The sequence below is a fragment of the Pangasianodon hypophthalmus genome, chromosome 28 (assembly GCF_027358585.1).
Source record: "Pangasianodon hypophthalmus isolate fPanHyp1 chromosome 28, fPanHyp1.pri, whole genome shotgun sequence".
NCBI classification, from domain to species: domain Eukaryota; kingdom Metazoa; phylum Chordata; class Actinopteri; order Siluriformes; family Pangasiidae; genus Pangasianodon; species Pangasianodon hypophthalmus.
Window position 1 is genome coordinate 12,844,828 of NC_069737.1, and position 18,975 is coordinate 12,863,802.

General features: G+C 40.5%; 1 protein-coding gene across 1 annotated transcript in view; it reads left to right on the forward strand.

Moving 5' to 3' along the window:
* ugt8 (UDP glycosyltransferase 8) overlaps positions 1-18,975 on the forward strand; it is a 34,838-nt gene that overhangs the window by 11,171 nt on the left and 4,692 nt on the right. Inside the window, exons 2-5 of the mRNA XM_034301281.2 lie at positions 3,266-4,098; positions 7,789-7,931; positions 13,082-13,158; positions 16,888-17,107. Of these exons, the coding sequence (XP_034157172.1) occupies positions 3,268-4,098; positions 7,789-7,931; positions 13,082-13,158; positions 16,888-17,107 (1,271 nt within the window). The 5' untranslated portion in view covers positions 3,266-3,267. The remainder of the gene's footprint in view (positions 1-3,265; positions 4,099-7,788; positions 7,932-13,081; positions 13,159-16,887; positions 17,108-18,975) is intronic.

An 18,975-nucleotide genomic window follows, 5' to 3' on the forward strand; every position in this document is an offset into this window, starting at 1 on the left:
AGTACTGAGGCAAAAACATAAACAGGTTAAAAAAAAGTGTTTTGCTACCTTTGATAGCAAATTATAGCAAATTTAAACTGGCAGCTTCGGTGGCTGGGTTTTATGTGCTGCTGTCAGAATGTTGAGATTCTATTCCTGTACTTGGTGCGCTTTGGTTTCTGGCTGGATTTAAATTCATATCTGGGATAGATAAGGAATCCAGCTAGGGATTATCTTTAATTGGCCTTACAACATGATTTTAGGGTTATTACACCCCGTGGTTGCAAAATGTTAAGCTTAAGTTAACGCTGCAAATTGCAGTTTCAACACATTTAATGGGAATGCTGCCAAGTAGGGATTTGGATGAAATGTCTTTCTCCGTCCTGCCAATCAAACCGTCCTTAGTGTTCACTTTGTCTAAACACAACACGCTTATATGTAGGCACATATGTTTGATGGAATCGATTAACCCCTTAAAGTCTCAGTTATCTCAAAGCATGTTATTCAGTTAGGGCTATGGATTTCTCAGTACTGCCGGTTTAAATAAATAGAAAAGGTGACTAGTTAAATGTATGGAATGCAAGTCTGGATTTGCTGAGAGTTGCTGAAAGTTTAAGGGGACCATATGTGAGACTAGTGTTCTGAAGTTGCTTTATCAAAGTTAAATTTGTTATCGAGTTTTTATAACTATCAGCCGATTTGACTGTTAACTTTAATTGATGGGGTTTAATCCAAACCTCAACCTAGTCCTAAACCCTGACCTAGACAAGCTGGTTTCCTTATGAAAATGCAGAGGAAGGTGTTTGGTGTACTCTTTAGATTTAGTGGCTGTTTTGCCAGCCTGGTTTAGGTCAGCGTCACTGCAAATCAATGCAAACTTCTTCGGACTGATCACGTCTATCTTACAGTGAAACATTTCTATCCTATTCAAATCATGTTATAGGCAGAAAAACATTTTAGTATGTTTGCCAGAATTCAGCCGCAGCGACATCTGATGGGTTTTCCAGACCCCCACACAAAAATGGTCAGAAATTGCAGAGGAGAAAACCAAAAAAAACAAAAGTTCTTTTATCTCTCATAGGTTTTCAGTCCAGTGTGTTCTGAATTTTTTCCTAGTCTAGCATGTCCTGAATTTTATTTTTAGGTCCAGTGTATCCTGGACTTTGGTTTTGTGGTTTAGTGTGTCCTGAATTTCAGTTTTTGTCCAGTGTGTCCTGAACTTTGTGTGTCCTGAACTTTGTTGTCCAGTGTGTCCCAGTTTTTGGTCCAGTGTGTTCTGAATATCAGATTTTAATTGGTGTACCTTGAATTTTGGTTTCGGTTTTCAGTCTAATGTGTCCTAAATTTCAGTTTTAGTTTTTGGTTCCTTGTCTCCTGAATTTCGGTTTTGTGGTCTTGTATGTCTAGAATTTCACTTTTTGGTTCATTGATTTCTATATTTTGGTTTTCGGTCCAGTGTGTCCTGAATTTCAGTTGTTGGTCCAGTGTGTCCTGAATTACATTTTTAGTTTTTGGTCCAGTGTGTCCTGAATTTCAGTTGTGGGTCCAATATGGACACAATTTCAGTTTTTGGTCCAGGGTATTAAGAATTTCAGTTTTTTGGTCTAGTGTGTCCTTAATTTTGGTTTTGTGATCTATGTGTCCTAAATTTTTGTTTTTGGTCCAGCGAATCCCAAATTTTGCTTTTTGTTTTTCCTTCCAGTTTTTGGTCCAGTGTGTTCTCACTATCCGATTTCAATCCAGTGTCCCCTGAATTTTGATTTTGGTTTTCAGTCTAATGTGTCCTAAATTTCAGTTTTTCTGTCCAGTATGTCCTGAATATGAGTTTTAGTTTTTGGTCCAGTGTCTCCTGAATTTCAGTTTTATGGTCTAGTGTGTTCAGAATTTCAGTTGTTGGTCCAGTGTGTCCTGAATTTTTGTTTTTGGTCCAGTGTCTCTTGAATTTCAGTTCTGTGGTTTAGTGTGTTCTGAATTTCGGTTTTTGGTCCAGCGTCTCCTGAATTCTGGTTTTGGTTTTTGGTCCAATGTGTCCTAACTTCAGTTTATGCTCCACTGTGTCCTGAATGTCAGTTTCGGGCAAATCTGTCACACCCACACGCTCCAACAGATACTCAAACACACAACTCAAATAAATGCAGTCATGTGTGGTTATAAATGCTACACACACATACACACACAGTCTGTGAGTGTGCATGTGTGTGTGTGTGTGTGTGTGTTTGTTTGTAGCATTGTGGAGGATTTGCACATGAACACATGACTGGGAGTGGTCTCATGTCTGTTATTTCGGTGTAACAGCAGAGCATGTGTTTGAACTTTGTCCAAACACTTTATCACAGAAAATCTCGGCTTAGTGTCAGTTGTACATGCTGTTCTTCAGCCATAACGTTGACTCATTAACACACATTCACTTTAGAGTTATTAATGTCAAATAATAAATATTAATAGCGTAAATATTAAATATAATGACTTGAATAACTAAAAGAAAAAAAACACTTCTAGACTACAAGATATTTCTACAGTCATCCCGATACTAAACTACGTAACATATCTGATCCATCAGCACATTTCGTGTCGTAAACCTGTATTGAATGACGCAAAACAGGATGTGCACGTGAACACATTTTGCATAACAGATGCTTGCAGAAATATTATCAGTATTGTGACAGCTCTGGTATTGGAATTGGTGCCTCTCTAATTAACTGCATTTTTGAGTAAGTCTGTAGTTCCAGCTAAGACAGTAGTTCCAGCTGCAAGGCACGTCACAAGACACTCCACATTAACAGGGTTAAAAAAAACATTATAAAAAAGGATTACTGTAAGTAGACATTTATTTAGCATTTTTGGAAGGAGTCTCCAGTGTCAGCACTTCATAGCAATCAACAGTAAAGCTGTAACTCTGTTTTCTGATATGACAAGGTCTTCATGAAAAAGGGCTTTGCATTTGTTGTCTTATTACCTTTAAGAGAAAGAAAAAAGAAAGACTGGTGAGGGAACGACTGTTTATAGCTTCTATAAAGACTAATTTGTTTTACAGATGTTCCACAACTTTAAACACAATTATAAACAGATCCAAAGTATGACATGTTATTCTTTAATTTAAAGAAGTTTTAAGATATGAATTTTAAGAAGTGCTGTTGTATGAAAATACCACCCTGTTGTGAGCACTGTCTTTCAAAACTGTCTGTTATCCACATATTAAGCATTATTCTTGTGTAGTTATTTCCTCTGTCTATGGAGAAGCTTGATAAATTAATCATTAATCAACATTTCATCCATCTCCTCACAGTCATGAAAACCTCCTTTGGGCTCCTCGCCACAATACTGTGGTACCTGTCACCAAGTCTCTCATGGGCTGCTAAGATCATTGTGGTCCCTCCAATAATGTTTGAGAGCCATCTGTACATCTTTAAGACACTGGCATCGGCGCTGCACGCTGAAGGTCATGAGACGGTGCTGCTGGTGTCGGAGGGAAGAGACGTGGCGCCTTCGGAGCACTACCGTCTGCAACGCTACCCAGGTATATTCAACAGCTCATCAGCAGCAGATGACTTCCTGCAGGCCAAGGTTCACAACATCTTCTCGGGCCGCCCAACACCGCTGGAGCTCTTTGACATCCTGGAGCACTATGCACAGAACTGTGACAGCGTGGTGGGCAGCAGTTCGGTGATGGCACAGCTGCAGCAGGAGCGCTTCGACCTGTTGCTTGTTGACCCTAATGAAATGTGTGGCTTTGTGCTGGCACACATCCTGGGTGTGCCCTATGCCGTCTTCAGCACAGGCCTGTGGTATCCAGCGGAAGTGGGCGCACCGGCACCGCTTGCCTATGTGCCGGAGTTCAACTCGCTGCTAACGGACCACATGACGCTGGTACAGCGTGTGGCCAACACCGTTGTGTACTTGGCATCGCGGGTAGGAGTGCACTTGCTTGTGCTGCCCAAGTACGACCGCATCATGTGGCGGCACGCTGTGCAGCCACCAGCCTCCATGCATGAGCTGGTGCAGGGGAGTCGTCTATGGATGCTGTGTACCGACTTGGCTCTAGAGTTCCCTCGACCCACGTTACCACATGTCGTCTATGTTGGCGGAATCCTCACCAAGCCACCGAGCCCTCTGCCACAGGTAAGGGGCCCTAAATAGGATGCTAACCCAATAAGGTGTCTACCACAGGGTATTATTGCAGATAAGCAGGAAGTTTGTACAGTAAGGGAATGTTTAATCCTGATGAAACCTGGTGCTTAGATTGCATGATGCTTTAGTTCTTGTTTCACTTGAAGGTGATGAGTAGAATAGTACATTGGCAGGGCTTTTAAAGACCTAAAGAAGCACTTGGAGTGGCAGAAGTTGAGTGGAAATTTGTAGGGACATATGTATTTAAAACTCACACTCACCTCCACAGACATTCTAACCAAACTGATATCACCTGCTTCCAGTTCTTTGTTCGTACTTCCATCAGTTGGTCGATTTCCCCAAATTATAAACAAATACGCAACTGAAATGAGGTTAACACTGTTCCTTTTTAATGAGCACATTTCTCCCACCCACGTGAGAGGAAAACATCTAACACCCGCACCTTTTTGTTCCCTGTAGAATCCCAGTTCCAGTGCACACTACTGGCAGTGTCTTCATGAAATTTCCACATTATATAAAGTCATGAAACTCTCCAAAGAGAAAATTCTTAGTTCCCCAGGATTATGTGGTGTAAATGATGGAGTCAAGTTTAAAACCACTATTCACTCTCTCAGGGGATCATTCAAGTTTACTTGGGCAGGAACCTTCCTGTTCTCTACCACAATACAGGCCTTCTTGTTCCCTGTGTAGGAGAACTGATTTCAGATCTGATAAGTTGATTGAAGGTTGTTATCTTTGTGCACCAGTTAAGGCTTGTGATCTCATCCACATAACCCTGGAATGCGGATATCAGATTTCACAGCAATTGTTCAAAAGTCGAGGCCATAGTCCTCGGACATGCTGTGGAGCAATTAAAAGTATTAGAAAGGACACAATGAGGGCCATTTTAGCATAATCTGTGTGACCTTTGTGGTACTCCAGGAGGGTTATCTGTTGTGAGGGAAGTATTAGTGATAGATTATTGAAGTGTGTCAGGTTAAAAGTCCCTGGGGCAGATTATAATTCCCTTGTACTGGACTAGTTGCCAGATGGTTGAGGTGTCGCAAGTTAATAGTCCCTCATACTGGATTGTTTGCCACATGGTTGCATTCTGGACTAGTTGCCTGATGGTGGAGGTGTGGCTGGTTAACTGTCCATTATACTGGACTAGTTGCCAGATGGTTGAGGAGTGGCATGTTAACAGTCCTTCATGCTGGAATATTTGCCAGATGTTTGGGTGCTGGAGTACTGGGTACTGGTGTGGCAGGTTACAAGTCAGGTATCTGTTGAGTGGGAAGTATTAGTGATGGATTATTGAGGTGTGGCAAAGTTCCTATGACAGGTTCCATTCCCACGCACTGGACTAATTGCTGGATGGTTGAGGTATGGCAGACTAACTTTCCTTGTGTAGTAGACTAGGTGCCAGATGGTTAACTGTGTGTGGCAGGTTAACAGTCCCTCATACTGAACTAGTGGCAAGATGAATCCATTGGGGCATCTCCCAAACTGGACATTTGTGTTTGTTGCTTCAGCAGATGACTGTGAGGAGCTACTAGTGAGGAGCTACAATTTTTGGTGAAGTCTTTTGTAATAATACTTGTAGATCTGGCTGATGTTAAAGGGTGGAACATTTTAAGTCAAGGGACAAAAAAACAGGATCCAAAAGCTCAGTAGTCAAAAAAATAACAGTGAAAAAACCTTGGAGCTGCACGTTCCTCACTTTCAGTATCAAGGGTGGGCAAAATATCATTCAAAGTGTTGCAATAATAAATTTATTTGAGAATGTGAAAAGGTAGTATAGTGCTGTGGCTCAAATCCGGAGTCTGTGATCCAAAGTCTCCTTGCTGTCATAGTAAATGCTTTGTCACTGGGGCTGTATGACATTCATGGAGGTCAGTGAGGAACGTCAGGCTTTGGGGTGTGGGTTGTATAACACAGTAACTGTTTTGTAATTAGGAGAGATCAAAAAGCAAAATGCATCAGATCTTATCAAAAGAAGGCTCACCCCCAAAATGCCAACCAACCAACCTACAGCCACTGAGAAATCCATGTATAGTGGCTTGCAAAAGTATTTAACCACCCTGGAAATGATCAACTCACATATGTAACAAATGATAAATATGGATATTCTTGCTGTCTCATGTTTACAATGAATTTTCATTGCTATTCAATGAAATAGCATTGATAGTTTTTGGCCAGAAAGCAGCTAATATGACCAAATAGTGACAACAGTTACTTCTAATGCATAACCAGTAATATCGATAAATAAGACCATTTGATAAACCAGAACAGAGGAGCTTAATGTCTAAAAACCTGGAGCCGCTGATCTAAGGCCAGTTTTTCCCCCCATACAGTTATTGCTTTGCTATAAAAGTGTATTGTGTTGTAATCATGATATTGATATTATATCATCATCCTGCCCAGCTCTAATCGCTACAAATTCGTCATGCAATCATGTTTTTCCTAGTACAGTACTTCTTCGGCTCCTACCTCAAACACACTCTGTGGGATCACAAAGGCCTGCGTTATTAACGCGAGCAATTGCAAGGATCAGCGCACAGAACGGGAGTGGGGGGTTCTTTAGCCTAGACTTGCAGTTTTGGAATACCAATCACCGAAAGGAGCTCATTGTGTGCCTTCTGGGCCAGTGTGTGTTGAGGGTGTGTGTGTATGTGTGCGTGTGAGTGTGTGTAGACATGGGTCGTACGATTAAATGTACCCATTGTGGAACGTGTGTGGAGCACAGTGGGACCAGTGTAAGGGACGGATTGTCAGTGCCAGGCCGACTCGGGCGACTCTGGTGCAGCTGGACTCACAACTGACACAAAACCCCTACTGATTCTCGGGATATGCTAGCACACTAAGACAAACGTCCAATCACACGCTATGAACAAATTACGTTCTGCAGATCCTTGCTAATATCCCAACAGTGAGCTAATATTCTAGTAAACAATACTAACTTGTCTGGTATCATGTTTCTATTGTAGTACTAGTGGATTGCACTCATTAATTCGCTGATGTGTTGACAAAAACCTTCAGTCATTTTCACATATTTTAAGCTCAGAAATAGAGCGCGTTATCCAATATACGTTTTCCCGGACAAAATCATGAGCTAGCAGTGCATACATGTAATGCTAATATGAACCAATTTGGGGTAGTTTAACTAAGGCTAGCAAACAGTTTTGGTAGCATTAGCATCATGGTACTAAGAAGTGATAGTGTAACTAGTAGGATGGGAAATTTAGTTGGAAGACTTTTAAATGTAAGATTTAAGTTGACTTTCAAAACAGGAGAATGTCTTTAATTTTGGTTTGATGCTTAGAACGAAACATATAAGGTCAAATGTTAGATCAGTTCAGCTCTCTGTCCATTGTTCGCTTGTCTTTTTGTGGGACGTGAGGAGGAGCTTGAGTCCTGGCATGACGTCAAGGGTGAGTAAGGTCATTATAGCAGACAAGGAGGTCAATGAGAGCAATACGTACAGTAGCAACGCCACAGACACACTGGTGACAGAAAGAAAACGTCCAACAAATGATTAAAAGTTCAGTTTTTCTGTGCTTTTCTTTTCTCTGACGCACAAACAGAATTCAAATATATGTAAAATAAACCCATCTGAGCCTTTAGTACTTGGGATTTGAATAAGCTTTACGGATTTCTGAGGCTACGTGTGGTGTGTTATGTTGTGTGGTGTGTGTGCGACAGGAATTTGCAGCCTGGGTGAATGACACGGACGAGCACGGGTTTGTGGTGGTGTCGTTCGGCGCAGGGGTGAAGTACCTCTCTGATGACATCAGTTACAAGCTGGCAGGAGCGCTGAGCCGTCTAAGTCAGAAGGTCATCTGGAGGTAGGACTACTGCTCACTCACTCATTTATTTGGGATTGCACCAAAATCTCTCAGGCCAAAAATGACACTAAGAATAATAATAATAATAATAATAATTTTATTTATTTATTTATTTATTTATTTATTTCTAAATTTTCTTTTTTACTTACTTATTTTTTTTAATTAATTTATTATTTATTGATTTACTGATCTATTTATTATTTTTTAATTTTTTATTTATTACTTCATTAATTATGGCTGGCCATGCATCTGGTCATTACTGTATGCATGACACACATGTGCACACTCACACTGAGCCCCTCATCTCTTCTTCCCGCCGCTCCCGTTAAAGGTCGCCACAGCGCCACAGATCGTCCGTCTCCATTATGGAAATCCGGTTTCCAATCCGCATATTTGATTTGGCACAGATTTTAGGCCAGATGCCCTTCCTAACGCAGCCCATCCCTTTTTATCCGGGTTCGGGACCGGCACTGAGAGCACGCTAACTCGTGCAACCCCAGTGGCTAGGCTTGATGCCTGACGTGTACACACAGTACACACAAAAGAAAACACACCCATACTTACAAACACACCTCCTGGCAGCTTCCTGTTTTGAATATTTAATGAAGTTGTCTGGCGTATGTAAATCGGTGCATTCAAAATTCAAGTTTTTCCTTGTGTGTAAATAGATTACATTTTATTTTAATATGAAGAATAAGACATTTTCACATATTTTATTTATTTCCAATTCAGTACAAAACCACTTTGTTAGGTAAGCATGTGTATGGGGATATAAAGTTTTTGTATATCTCTTAAGTGTGTGTAAAAGAAAAGCAAGCAGTTATTTCCCTTATTACTGTATGAAAGTACATTTAAATTTTAAAGAGATTTTGTCTTTTCTTTTGCTGATAAGTTGTCTGAATTTACCAACACAGTCAGAGATAATCATCGACTGAACACAAGTGAAAGTCAAAGTGTGTAAAGTGTGGAGAAAGGGGAAAAAAAAAAACTTCTGACGCGCCGAAGCATATCACCAGATGTGTGACACACAGCGTGAAAGTGGAGGTAGTGTAAACTCGTGATCATGCTTTGCCACCTCCGGATTTGCACGTCACCTTTAATTAGTGAATTTAGTCAACACTAGAAGAAGAAGAAGAATTTGTGACCTGATCCGAACCGCTCATTAACAGCAGAATTTGCATTCCGTTCGAGATAAACCCGGAAAAAGTAAAAGATAACCCTCAGGCCGAAGGTGACAGCAAGGTGAACGTGTAGTCCTGATGTGCTGAAGCATGTCACCTGATCTGCGGAAGCGTGTGAAACGTGGAGGTGGAGTAAACGCCTGAGCCCGCATGGCTGCCTCTGCGACCAGTCATCTTTATTAGTGTTTAAATAATGATTATCCCAGCTGTAAATGCCTTCAGGTTCATCATGCAGAAAGATAATTACCGAAAACACTTAGCCAGTGCTATATAACTGAAGAGCGAATAAAGTGGCTGGCTTTAAAAAAAAAAAAAAAAAAAAAAAAGAATGTAGTACTAAAAAAAAAAAAAAAAAAAAAATGCTAATTGTATTCAACAACTAAGAGTCTTTTGGAAAGACTTCGTGAAACTAGAACGAGCTGAGCGTTAACTTGGTGGTCAGATGCTAAATGTTTCAAACGGATTTATTTCACCTTTGCTCATGGTGAAAATTTCATGAATCAATGTTAAAAACAGGTGAAATTTCGATTGTTCTGGTAGTTATATGAAGTTCTGTGGTTTTCTATCACGAATTATATCCAAGACCGTTTTTTTCGCGATTCTTAAAATTGTGGGTAATTTTATTCCTTAAAAGTACAAGATATAAACCCATGTGGTTTAAGGAAGAAATTATTCGAGAGTATGCTGTTATAAGGAAATGATCAAGCCGTATTGAAGCCGAGTTCCTGTTTCCACCCTAAAGTTGATTATTTTCCTGTAACAATATCCCGAAGTGCTGTATTCCTCTTATACCGCAGCAGTTTGTCGAGGCTAACAATTTTTTTTTTTGTTTATGAAAGAGTGCTGCATTGTATCTGTCAGCATTATCTGTTTATGATTTTGATTAACGTTGTGGTCCGTCAGCAAAACAGGAACAGGTGGTTCCTGTTATCACTTACGTTATAGCAGTTCTAAACATTCGATCCCTCACCGTCCTTTGTTTTTTCTTCTCTCTCTTGAAGTTAATAAGACAAAATAATGCAGCGAGGCATGTGATACAAAGCGTCACAAAGCGCCGACACCGGAGACTCCTTCTAAAAATGGACCATATCAACAATTACACACCATTTATGTGGAGCGTGCACAATACGAGTCCCTGCGTAAGCTGTTAACATAGAAACGAGTGCATTAATACAAACCTTGCACTGTCAATCAACACCACCTGACCAATCAGATTCGAGCATTCAACAGCGCTGTGGTCGAATTACAAATAAAACCTTTTTTCTGGCGCATGCTTTAAACCGTTATTTCAAATGCAAAACGTTATAAAGAAAGCTTTCTCGCTAAAGAGATGCTCTGGGCTTTTTTTTTTTTTTTTTTTTTTTTTGTATAGAGAAAATGCTACCTAGAGCAATTTTTTGTGTTGATATAAAAAAAAAAAACAGCTCCTGCAACACAGTGTGTAACCATGACAACGCTGACAACACGGAGTTCTGTTATGTACCAGAGTGTACCAGCTAAGAGCGCACACACACACACACATACACACACACACACACACAAACACACTAAATTTTTTGAGGTTTGGTGTTCAACACTGAAATATTTAGAAATATTAAGAATGTGCAACTCTTTATATCCTTTTGCTCCAGCTTGAGTGTTTTCGCTTGTCTCCTGACCTTCAACCTTGACTTCACTCTTATGTTTTTCTAAAAAAGAAAACAACCATGATTGATGAATATTCACTCAGTGGTAATTTGTATAGTATCATGCCAATCGGAGAGGTTTGACCATGAAGTTTGACCATTTGACCCTGAAACCATTTAAAAAAAAAAAAAGTGGGACATTCTGATGATTTACTTAAAATATGTTTTTTTTTTTTTTTTTAATTAATAATTTACTTCAATCTACAATTTGTGTAACGTTCAAAGTGACCTCATCAGTAAATATCACAATATCACTGAAAGTAAAGGAAGAAAAAAGAATGAGAGAATTTCTTTTTCTTTTTCCCGTGATCTTCAGGAAGTTCGGATGATGCAACCTGTTGAACATGTGACTTGTGGAATGTTCCAAATGTCTCATAGGGGGTGAATGTGTTAAGGTAACAGGGTTGCGGGACTAAAGCGTATATTTTTGAGAACGTGTGATGATGGAGATTATGGATGGAGTGTTATTGCGCCAGGTTCTTGTACTTCCAGGTATTGATCAGCGATCGCTAGTATTTAAAGGGGACCTCAGCTTATCTTCCATCACAATGCAAAGCAAATTTGACTTGTCGTTGTCTAGCATTAGCGTTAACTCTCAGTGCGTTGGCTCTTTCTGTGTTACACGAAGTTCTTGGATAGCTCATCGTTTCAGATGGCCAGCCACAGAGGAGACCGAGCTGACTCCGTGAGACCGTTGCATAGTGGCGGTGGAAACCAGGGACCGCGCCGTTCCTGTCCTCTGCCATCATTTACGCCATGGCTCAGCGTGGAATTGTTGTTGTTTATCGTCTTTCCTAATGAGCAGTCTGTGGTTGGGCCACCTCAGGGAGGACGCACGGGTACAAGTCCCCGATGTCCGCTCCAGAATAACTGGAGACATGCATCCAAGGACAACTAAACCCATATATACAGATGTTTGTGCCATCTCGAGCTTCTAACACCTGGGGACATCGGAAATATCAGAATATAAAATACTTACTACAGAAGATTCCACCCCTGTGTGTGTGCGTGTGTGTGTGTGTGTGTGTGTGTGTGTGTGTGTGTGTGTGTATATGATATGCTTTGTATGACTATAAAGTGCAGTGTTAACCATTTCGCTGTGCTGTTTTATGCTGTTTTATGACCATTTTATGATGAATTGTTGCATTGTTATTGTCAAATCGTCCTTATTTAATCTGATTCTGATTGGTCATAAGGTGATCTCGTATAACAGTATAATGCGTCTGGCATAATACGTTATCGCTTCCGACTTTTTGGTTTCTTGGTACGCTGCATTTTTTTTTTTTAAAGTTTTTAACGTCAAGAGAGAAAAAGAGCGGCTGTTGTGGGATCGACTGTTTATCGATGCTATAACGTTAGTAATAACATGAGCTAGCTTGTTTTGCGTTATAATTCTACGACATTAATTTAACCCAACTTTAAACGTAAACTAACTTCCGCAACGTTCCACATAAACATAGTTATAGACAAATAAAAATATGGATACGATGTGTTGTTCTTTAATAAACAAAAATGTGGTTGTTATGTAAGAGAAGTAAGATACTTCAAGGATATTGTGTTTTTGAAAAATCCCAAGTTTTGGATTGTAGAAGTAACAACAAACTCTGGATCACACACCCTTTGGACGATATCTACCGTTGTATCCCAGCGCACTTCTGGAATGTCAAATGTGAGGTTAATTATCCGCAGTAATAAAATAATGACTAATAATAATAATAATAATAATAATAATAATGATTGTTATATAGATATTCTCTGATGTCACATGTTCACCGTATTTCGCGGGACACTGACAGCCCAGGAACGCACTAAATTACAAAGTCAGCTGTTGTCACGTTTGCCTGAAAAGTGTCATAACACAACCGTATGTCAATAAAAAACAGTTGGGTGTTATGTTAACGCGGCGTCGAAACTGACGAAAGACGTCTTTATGCCACGCGATGCCGATCAGCATACGTCTTTGTAAACATTTTTGTACATTAGTAGCCCCATTTTCACTGTACTTTTCTTTCAGCTTTTTTAGAAAATTCGCTGTGTGAAAATGACACGCAGGTCACGCATGTGGGACTTTACCTCCCGATTTTGCTTGCCCAGCCGAATCTTGGCTGTTATTTGCAATCTGATCATTGTTTTATAGAACTGCCAAGTGTGTACACTGCAAACAAAGGATAAACACGCGGCTCAGCTGATTGGCCCAGCGCTCTGTCCCTTGTAGGTTCTACCAATGCAATGGCAGCAAGATCATGTGACCCCAGATGTCAATCTTTCTTCCGTTTTCCTGCAGGTTTTCTGGAGTTCCCCCAAGGAACCTGGGCAACAACACAAAACTAGTGGAGTGGATGCCACAGAATGACCTGTTGGGTGAGTTAACACATGCACACACACACACACACACACACACATATGTATGCTGACGCAGCATGAGTGCCCTCCTCCATCATATCTTCCTGTGAATGAGCACTGACGTATTTTTGAAACTTTTTCTGAAGTCTTGGTGTGTGTGTGTGTCCCTGTGTGCATCTGTGTGATGTGTATATCTTGGTGACCAAATGTCCCCACAAGGATAGCAATATAGTTTTTGACAGTTTTTGCCTTATGGGGACATTTTTCTGGTCCCCATGAGCCATTAATCAGTTACATTAATAGTTATGTCAGTGGAGGTCCTCACAAGAATAGTAACACAACTGTGTGTGTGTCTGTTTGTCTCTGTCTGTGTGTGTCCATGTGTCTGTGCGTGAATGTCTTTGAGTTCGTTTCTGTGTTTGTGTGCGTCCATCCTTGTCCGTGTCTGTCCCTGTGTGTATCCCTATGTGTGTGTCCTTTTGTGTCTGTGTGTGTGTGCATGTACATGTGTGTGTCTATGTATGTTCACCTGTGTGTGTGTGTGTGTGTGTGTGTGTCTGCCAGTGTGTGTCCCTGTGTGTGTCTATATGAGTCTGCCTGTGTGTGCGACTGTCTCTTTCTGAGTGTGCCTATGTATGTCTGCCTGTGTGTGTATGCCTCTCTGTCTGTGTGTGTCCTTGTGTGTGTGAATGTGTATGCTTATCTCTGTGTATGCCTATCTCTTTGTGTTTCCCTGTGTGCGTTTGTGTTTGTTTGCATGTCTGTGTGTGTATCCATCTGTAAGGCTGTAAGGCTGTGTGTGTGTGTGTGTGTGTCTGTGTGTGTCTGTGTGTGTCTGTCTGCAACACTGTGTGTGTCTGGCTGTAAGGCTGTGTGTGTGTGTGCATGTGTGTGTGTGCGTGTGTGTGTGTGTAATGGTAACTGAAACAGAGAAACTTTGTTTTTCTTCTTGTCCCTTTCTCTTTCTTGTGCAAAGCCAATCATCCATTCTTTGCGTTCATTCCCTCGATTCATCCCCCCATCCATCTATCCATCCCTCACATACTTGTAGAAGAAAACGCTTTTCAGAGAGAGAGAGAAAGTCAAATTATCTGATTGTTAACTGGTGTCTGAATCACATCCTGCTTGTGTCTGTCAATGGCACATTGTGCTCTCGCTACTCTCGTTCACACACACACACACACACACACACACACACACACACACAGACTGAGGATTGTGACCTCGCCTAATCATACCTTTGGGCTAATTTCCCTGGTTTTGAATACACAGGCTGGAGAAATGCACGAGAGACAGAGAGAGAGAGAGAGAGAGAGAGAGAGAGAGAGAAAGAGAACAGAAGTGACAGAGACATTCTGCTTCACTTTCTTCTCATCCTCCATTTTTATTGACACAGATGAGGGTTCACCTGCATACACCAATACATCACTCATTTAATCATTACTGGTTAAATATTAGCTTAGACAACACACACACACACACACACACCCATAGATCCTTATATTCAGAACTCATCGCTTGAACCTGTGTGTGCCACGTATGTGTGTGTGTGTTGAATTCAAATAATTTGGTTTTCAATGATTTAGCAAATACATATTAACTCTATATTAAAGAAAAGAATCCAAGAAAGGACACAGGAAGACGTAGTGCATATATATATGTGTGTGTGTGTGTGTGTGTGTGTGTGTGTTGATAACGCTCCATAAACTGTTTTGTTTTATTGTTATGGTAACAATAATTAAGTGAGATTAGCAAGATCAGAACTCAGTCCGGCCTTCCAGCAGTTATCTTTGCTTGCCTGTCAATCACATCGCCTGTCAGTTTAGAAAGCTCCGCCTCTTCACACTTCATACTAACAAACGACAAGGTGTTTCTCAATTCTATGCAGATTAGCTATGAAGTGGCAAAGCAGAAAAACGGTCATCTTTAGTTCCCCATCACAACTGTAGCTCCTGCCGCAGTTAGTTCCCATTTACTGTTTAACACGCACACAGAAGAACAAAGACTGATCTGTGGTTATAAATGTGTATAGAGATTTTACAAAGAAAAATAACGCTTGGAAGGAAGTAGTAGGGATTGTTGGCACCTTTGGTGAGTCTGTGTAGCTAGCACAGTTAGCTTGCTTTGCTAATCTGCCCATAAAACTAGTGCAAAAACGATCAACTACAAGCAACAAGAGTGACTTGTCACAAGGTTATGGATCGTCATGATGTCTCAGGGAGTTTTTCCTTGCCACCGTCACCTCCGGCTTGCTCATAAGGGATAAATTCACATATTTACAATTTAATTTGAATGTATTTATTTCTGTGAAGCTGCTTTGTGGCAATGTCCGTTGTTAAAAGCGCTATACAAATAAAATTGAATTGAATTGAAGACGTTCTTTAGATTGTTTCAGGGTTCTTCGCAGAACCTTTAAGGGTGCTTCCACATATGCAGTTTTTTTTTTTTTGTACTCTGTTTGAATTAAACCCTCGTGAGTTTTCCACCTCTGTGCGCTTCTTCAGGTTAGAACACACCAAACAACCGGTGCGAGAACATCAGAGCAAAGTGGTTTCTGTTTGCTTCCAGTCCAAGTCTAACATGATATATGTTAAGTGCAATATCTCAGCTGCGGAACTGAACTGCTCATCTTAACTGAACAGATCTGATCACTTAAGTTAATATTTATCATTATCCTTTTATATTTATGTTATCCCTTCCTCCTTTTATTTTATTCTTATGCACCATTAGGAGGGACACTCAGTTTCGTTGTACCCTGTGCAATGACAATAAAGAATCTATCTATTTGATTCCTGAAAACGATTCGACTCTGAATCGACTCGATGGCAGGAAGTGAACAAAACATGCCGTGTGACAACCGATGAATGAAATTTTTACAAGTATGTTTTTTTAAAGACCCTACACAACCCGCGTCCTGCATTTTTTTGCTTTTGGGTTCATTTAGTTACGCGTGAAATAAAATCAAACCAAACAGCAAATGAATCAATTCAAAACGGAAGCAATTTTGCTCTGATTCAGACTGATGGGTGTTAAAGCACCCGAGAGAAACAAACCAAAGCAACTTTCACGGGTGTGTTCATGGAGGGGACAGTGATGGGAGGGGCTGAAATTTGTTTAGATTTTGAGTTTCAAAGCAGCTCAGTTCGAACAAAATCACTGAACATACGTTTAATACTATATAACAATCTAAAACTAAAATAATAAAATATTGTATTGAGATCAGATTAATCCACTTTCTGAGCTTTATGAGAGGCATGATCACTTATCCTCTGTCCTAATGGGTGTGGTCACTTCCAGCATGACTCCGCCCCCCATGTACAGGGCACAGGGGGCTCACTGAATAGTTTGATGAGGGTGAAAATGATGTAAATCATATGCTATGGTTTTCAAACTCATCAGATCTCAACCCAGCTGAACACCACCGTGATCAAAACGTGAACTAAGCGAAAGACGACCGTTTGAAAGACGATATTCGAGTACAGTTCCACAGATTTGTACATTCTGGCAGCTTGTAGTGGCCCAAAGCTTTACTAACACGTTTGTGTTTCCTTTAATTCGTCACCCATCTGCGTGCGTTCGTTGAATGTTGCTACGGCACATAGTTCAAGTTGAAAGAAAATACTGATTTACAAGTCAAATTCCAGTCTACTGTGTACATCTGGAAAAAATAAGGAGTCTCTGATGCTGAACAAATACAAAAACTCGAACGAAACGCAAGCGTATAAAATTTCTGTCTCCGTTTCTTAGGACACAAAAACACGAGGGCGTTCCTGAGCCACGGCGGCCTGAACAGCATCTACGAGGCCATGTACCACGGCGTGCCCGTCGTCGGAGTGCCCCTCTTCGGCGATCACTACGACACCATGACCCGAGTGCAAGCCAAAGGCATGGGCATCATGCTGGAGTGGAAGAAAATGAGCGAGGAGGATCTCTACACAGCCATGCTTAACATCATCACGGACAGCAGGTAGCACACACACACACACACACTGGGTTTCAGGCTCAGACCCATCCCTGAGATCTGTCACTCTCAAAAGACGTGTTCAAAACCGTAGACGTGAGGGAAAGTTAACCTCGATCTCAATGTTACTGTTGATGATTGAACACTTTTCAGACTTCACATACGTATTTTCACGAAACTAACGTGACGTACGTGAAAATACATACCCCACACATTGTTATTCATTCCACTGTATTCAAATCCACGAGAACTCCTTTATGATTGCAGCACAAATTTTGCATTTTATAACCATAATCCTGCCATTTAAATATTATGCACATTAGGCAAATACGTACCATCATATGTATTTGTTGAAGCCATTAAAGCCATTTTTTTTCCACCCGCAGAACCCAAACTAATTACTCTCTGTTAAAGTGTAGATTTGGGTTTTTTTTTCTATTATATAAACAGCAGCTTCTTAGTTTTAAAACTATTCCAGTAGCCAGTCAGTCAGGTTTAACTACTGTATAACTCATAGTTCATTATAATGATCAGTGTAATTTATTTGCAAACTTTCCCAAACTTTTTGGGCAAACGACCATAAATGGACATTATGAATTTTCTGCGACCGCAACCATTGACCAGCGTACATTTTTTTTTTTAATTACAGATTTATAATATAGAACTTTATACTTTTTATTATGTCACTTGCACAGGTATGTGTAACAGAAGTGACAGTGGAATATTCCTCACGCTGATTTACCCATTTATTGGGAAGTGGGTTGTTCTAGGAAAATGGTGTGATATGGCCTGACGCAGGCCTGATTTATACTTGACACGTGATTTTGTGTGCACAAACAGAAGCAGTGGCAACACGAGCGGCCTTGTTCACACACACTCACTTCTGGAAGATTTGAAAGTGACATTTACTAGATGGCAGAAAGCCAAAACATCCCTGTCCATCAGGTTTCCAAGTCCAACTGGAAACGTTTAGTGACTTCATGCACAGCGACATTAACCACACTGACAAGCTCTGTCTCTCTTTAAAATATTCCACCGTCGTCGTGATCGTTGTCATGAGCGGCATCTTAAACCTCTGATCTTACATTCAAAAGTATTTACTGATCACGAAAATCCAGAAGTCTAGTACGCAACACAGAGTTTTGGGTAGGTTTGAAGACGACCTGAGACGTTTTTAAATTTCAAAAACTAACTGTAATAAGAAAATAGTACATGTATGCGATTTGAGACACAACTCAACGGAGGGTGATGGGTGGGAAAATATGTCCATTTATTGCTGAGTTACGCAACTCCAGTGTGTCAGGAAAGTGAAAAGAAGAGTAAAATAAGCCCAGGAATGTATCCTGTTAATTTAAATTTAAACATTTCCAAATATTAGCACACAAAATCCCTTGATTTATGAAATGAATGAATGAATGAAGCAAAGAGGAGATTTTGAGTTTCTCTCATGACCCCATTTGTAAATCAAGCGACCCCCGCATGAGGTCATAACCCCGAGGTCATAACCCCTAGTTCGGATTATTATTTACTTATTGTTTAATCAAGAAAAACAAGAATTTCCCTCATGGGATCAATAAAGTCTATCTATCTATCTATCTGTCTATCTAGTTTGGGAACCTCTGGCTTATAGCCTAGTAGCAATAAACAGCCGTTCACTCACCAGCCTCTCTTTTCTCTATCTTGAAGTTAATAAGAACGAAAAGAAATGCAGCTTGTCGTGTTAGAGAAGCCACAAACCTGTGCCAGAAAACTTCAAGCACTGACCCTGGAGACTCCATCCATACATGCCAAAACTTCACCACATCACTAATTACACACGTTTTTAATCGGTTAACGCGGAGCCTCAGCTATACAAGTCCCCGTGCTCGAGAAAA